The sequence below is a fragment of the Penaeus chinensis genome, chromosome 23, assembly GCF_019202785.1.
Source record: "Penaeus chinensis breed Huanghai No. 1 chromosome 23, ASM1920278v2, whole genome shotgun sequence".
Taxonomy (NCBI): domain Eukaryota; kingdom Metazoa; phylum Arthropoda; class Malacostraca; order Decapoda; family Penaeidae; genus Penaeus; species Penaeus chinensis.
Genome location: NC_061841.1, coordinates 8,476,268 through 8,481,267, shown reverse-complemented (window position 1 = coordinate 8,481,267; position 5,000 = coordinate 8,476,268). Strand labels below are relative to the sequence as shown.

General features: G+C 39.5%; 2 protein-coding genes across 3 annotated transcripts in view; both read left to right on the top strand.

Annotated features, from left to right (window-relative positions):
- Positions 1-2,039, top strand: part of LOC125037577 — a 6,114-nt gene extending 4,075 nt beyond the window's left edge. For both annotated transcript variants that reach the window (XM_047630767.1, XM_047630766.1), the window contains 2 exons: positions 496-583; positions 739-2,039. In XM_047630767.1, coding sequence (XP_047486723.1) covers positions 496-583; positions 739-1,887 — 1,237 coding nt within the window. In that variant the 3' untranslated portion in view covers positions 1,888-2,039. The remainder of the gene's footprint in view (positions 1-495; positions 584-738) is intronic.
- A 2,734-nt stretch (positions 2,040-4,773) lies between these two features.
- LOC125037545 overlaps positions 4,774-5,000 on the top strand; it is a 12,401-nt gene continuing 12,174 nt past the window's right edge. The window contains exon 1 of the mRNA XM_047630714.1: positions 4,774-4,796. The gene's annotated coding sequence lies outside the window, so the exon portion shown is untranslated. The remainder of the gene's footprint in view (positions 4,797-5,000) is intronic.

The following is a 5,000-nucleotide window of genomic DNA, read 5'->3' as shown; positions in this document are numbered from 1 at the left end:
ACGGGCCTGTGTTGACAAAGTGAAAATGATTTATTTCTCCTTTTACTTCTCTGATCCTATAAACGAGTCTGACTGGTGATGCTGTTAATGTAACCCAAGAAAGTAGTTTCAGTTGGAAACATCTGCAGGTTACATTCATATTATTGTTTTCACAACTGTTTTAAAAAGGTATTCATGTTCAGATTGCTCTTGAATAGGAATAACTTTTTTGTCGTATGCTAAAAACACGGGGGAAGGCTTGTTTTAGCCACTCTCTTGCTTTGTTTCAATAAATTTAAGTTTTCTTGTACCTCACTTCGAGATTGCGTCTCTCTAAATTATCACTTTACTTGGATCTTTTTTGCCTGTGCGTAATTTACTTTAGATCTTAATATGAACCTTATTTGCTTTATCTTTGCCTATTCTCAATTAATTTTTTTTCCATCTATGTTTCTCCATCTTTTACAGTTATCCGTGTTTAACTGTTTCTTCTCTAAAGTAACTTTCTTTCTGTAGACAGACTCAAGCTCTTCGTGCATTCATGAAAATTAGAAATGGAAAATTCTGGATCTGTGAAAGTGACCAAGATGAAATTCGTTTCAAGGTAATGCAGCCAACATTTTCTTTCCATACTTAACAGACACTTTAAAATGCTATCATTACTGAGGATATCAAACTGTGAACAAGAGCTACATTCGCCCCAATTATTGTAAATAAAGAAATTTACCGTCGTAACCGATAGCTTCCCTGCCACAACAGGTCTTGGAGGGAGGAGACGTCGTGCAGGAGATGTGGCGCTTCACCAACACGCCCATGGGCTACGATCAGGCCCCTCTCTGGCAGGTTGTGTTCATGCCTGGTAACCGCAGTGACGCCAGGGCTGCCGGAAGGCCTTCCCCCCTGCAGGAGGTCCGAGAGCAGTTCCCTCATCAGAGTTACCTCATCATGCCCGTCCACCACTCCTTCATCGGTGGTCCAACGATGGCTTTGATCGTCCAGAGGCTCATGGAGCTCCTCAATGACGTCATCGCAGGCCGCCCCATCGACGACTCGCGGCAGATCGGAGAGCTGGTGCCGTCGACGGAGATCGACGCGGTGAAACGCAGGATTCGGGAGGAGTTCGAGAGGGAGCCGGCACGTCTGGAGGCCATGAAGGAGGAGCTGCTAGCCTGCGACTCCGAGCCGATCCTACTGAAGGCGTTTCCGAGGCCTGGGGGCGTCCCCTCCTCCGGCCACGTCTTCAGGGACGTTAGCCCGACACTCCTTCAAAAGTTCACTGCCAAGTGCAAGTCCGAGGGCGTGACGTTCAACAGCGGCCTGCAGGCGGCCATCAACACGGCACTGGTGGAGATCGTGACAGAGGCCGGCCTGCAGCAGGACGCCTTCAGCCTCAGCATCAACCTTGCCACCGACGTCCGTCGCTACATGAGCAGGAACCCGCTGGAGGTGCTGGGCCTGCACGTGCGCCCTACTGTGCACCGCGTGGTCACACCCGCACGCGTGCGCGACCACTTCTGGCACTATTGCAGGTCCTTGCACGGGTCCCTGACGGGCATGATCCGCTCCGGCCTGGCGCTGCAGCAGGAGGTGGTGCGTGAGATGACACAGCCGCCCGTTGACCCGCACCAATACTGCATGACGCCGCCGCCAGTGCTCAGAGACTACGGCCTCGCCAGCTTGGGCGACCTGGCCACACTTATCAGGGGACACGACGAGCACCTCCAGCTGACGGACATCCTCATGGCTTCATCTGCTCACCGTTTCCTCTTCATGATGCTTCATCAGATCTACACATTCCGCGGTCACTGTCCTTACTCCGTTAGCTATGACACATCCTACATGAGTCACGACACAGCCACCTTGATTGCAGACAAAGTATTAGCAACAATCGCGGACGTTTGCAAATAACTGGTTCTCTCTTTCTTTCTCTCTTCCCTTCCTTGATCTGAGTGTCAACTTTTCTGTGACGAACGGTGTGTTATAAACGACAACCGGGATATATGTGTTCCCAATTAGGGATTTTAATTTACCAATACGCCTTAACTACTTTATCATGACTATACCCCCCCTCCCCAAATAACAAGGGAAAAAATGCATACTTTCTAAGAAATCACAAACTGACAGGGTACAATAAGTGTATCAACATATTCCTTTCATAGTTTGAGAAATGATTCACGTTTTGCTTGTAGGGCTTCTCACTATGACGCCTTTTGAGGATCGACTTTGGGTTAATTTGTAAAACTTTCCACATTGTATTTCTTTCTTTCTTTGATGACTGCAACAAAGCTGAGATGTTTCCTAAAGCTATATTTTACTGTCCTTCCTTTTAGTTTAGTCTGTGCGAATATCCGATATATCTGTAGTATACGGTATATATTATATATATACATACATATACTGCATAAATATATTTATATATATACATACATATACTGCATAAATATATTTATATATATACACACATACATATATACTGCATATATATATATATATATATATATATATATATATATATATATATATATATATATATATATATATATATATATATGTGTGTGTGTGTGTGTGTGTGCGTGTGTGTGTGTGTGTGTGAGTGTACGTGTGTGTGTGTGTAATGTAATATATAATACAATATGTACATAGATACATATATATTTAATATACATTTCTTTCTATAGATGTATATACCTATGTATCAATCTGTCTGTCTATATCTATATTCATCTGTCTATCTATATATATGCATACACACATTAATTCATAGATACACACACATTTGTGTGTGTATATATATAGATAGATTGATAGATAGATAGACATATGTGCGTGTGCAGTGTATGTATGTGTGTGTGTGTGTGTGTGTGTGTGTGTGTACACTGAGCTATCTATCTAGAATCTTCGGCAACGCCAACCAACCTCAATTAACGTAAATTCACCGCAGGATATACGCAAACATGAAGTCAAGATAATGGAGCAATAGAGCAAAATAATATAAGGTTGTTTCTTTTTCTCAACAGATGCACAATTTTTTTTTTTTTTTTTTTTTTTTTTTTTAAAGAAGGGACAGTAACACCAAAGTCATTGCCAGCTAAGTCGACATGACGAGAGGAGAAGACCTAAGCTTACCAGTGCGTAAACGAGGCACAGCGGCTGAGCGATTGGGCAATGGAGAAGTAAATTGAAGGGTTACTTTGCTGTTTATGTGTGTTATGTGAATGTCACACTTATGTACTCCTATTTCTCCTCAATTATCAAGTTACTATTACTACTACATTGCCACGTAATTGTGTATAGTCTTGAACTTATACCATTACTATTACACCAGTAAGCTAGAAACCCATATAGTACACATTACAATGTCATTCATCAAAATATACATACACAACATATATGTTTAAGCCATTGCTACTTGTAACAACACTTATAAACCGCTATTAGACTACGGGCAATAATGTTGGTTGTACAATACGATATTAGAATACTTATGGTACCGTTTATTATTATTATTTTTTTTTTATTGATTACTAGCATTATATAATTCTGGTGCCGCTGGGGTAAGACTCCCCAACAACAAATACGTTTTCTTTGATTTCGGTTTCAGTTGCAGCTGCTAGTAGTAATCTTTTATAATGATAAGAGATAATAAAACAAAATAATGAATAGAATATCCAATTAGACAATGTGAATGGCAATGAAGTTGATAATAAACGTAGGACAAGTACCATCAGTAGAAATATACCAGTACTACTACTACAACAATTACCATACTACTACTACAACAATTACCATACAACTACTACAACAATTACCATACTACTACTATTGCTACTACTACAACTACTATTAGTATTACTACTACCATTACCACAACCATACTACAGCTATTACTACTATACTACAACTGCTATTAGTACTACTACTACTACTACCACCACACCACCATACTACTACTACTACTATTACTACTATTACACTATTATTCCTATTACTTCTACTTCTATTATTACTACTACTACTGCTACTTCTATTACTACTACTACCACTCCTAAGAGTAGGATAATTAAGAAGATGATTATAGTAATAACGTTTATATACCATTACCAACTAGGATCATTATAATGGTCTTGCTAGTTATGATATCTATCCACATCAATACGGATTATAGCACAATAGCAACAACAACGTAATAATAATAATGACAAATAATAGTTATGACAAGAACAGCAGTGGAAGTAATAACACTATAGAAAGAACCAACTCTACAATTAATGAAAATATTCAACTATATCGACAATGGCAGTAATCTCAATGAAAACGATAATAATTGTAATCAAGATAAAGAAAATGATAATAACCATGACACTGGAAGTAGACTTAGTGACTCCCAGTGTTCTATTGCGCCGTGGGAAAGATAACTATAAGATTAAGATAGATATTATGAGATCAGATACCCTAACGTTAACCATTATCATTATCATAAATCACGACAGTCATTTTTGTAATTATCAGTTATCATTTGCTTCATCTCTTTAGATCTTATAAAAGGAGACACAGGATTATTAACCGTTTATCTCTCCCTGACTCGATGTTCACTGTGGGAAAACAACGGAGACATGATTGTTCGTCTGTCAGCAGATACAGAACATGTCTCATGAGAAGGAGGAGGGGGGGGGGGGTATTGTCCCAGACCTTTCCCCATTATTCTTTATCAACATTTGCTTTTTTTTTTTTCTGAGAGCGTCGGGCCGTTTAGTATATATATTGATACAAATGCCAGTCAGAGAGAGTAGCATACACAGGACGACGATTATTGAGAGGTATGATATAAATGTCAGTATTAGTGTGTTTATGTAGGTTATTTAAATATATGTTAGTCATTTCATGATAATATCCATGTGCGTTAGTACATATTTATGTATATGTATAAAAAAAACACACACACACACACACACACACACACACACACACACGTCACCTTAATGCAAAGTAAAACTGTAAATCACTAAAACATCAAGTAGCCT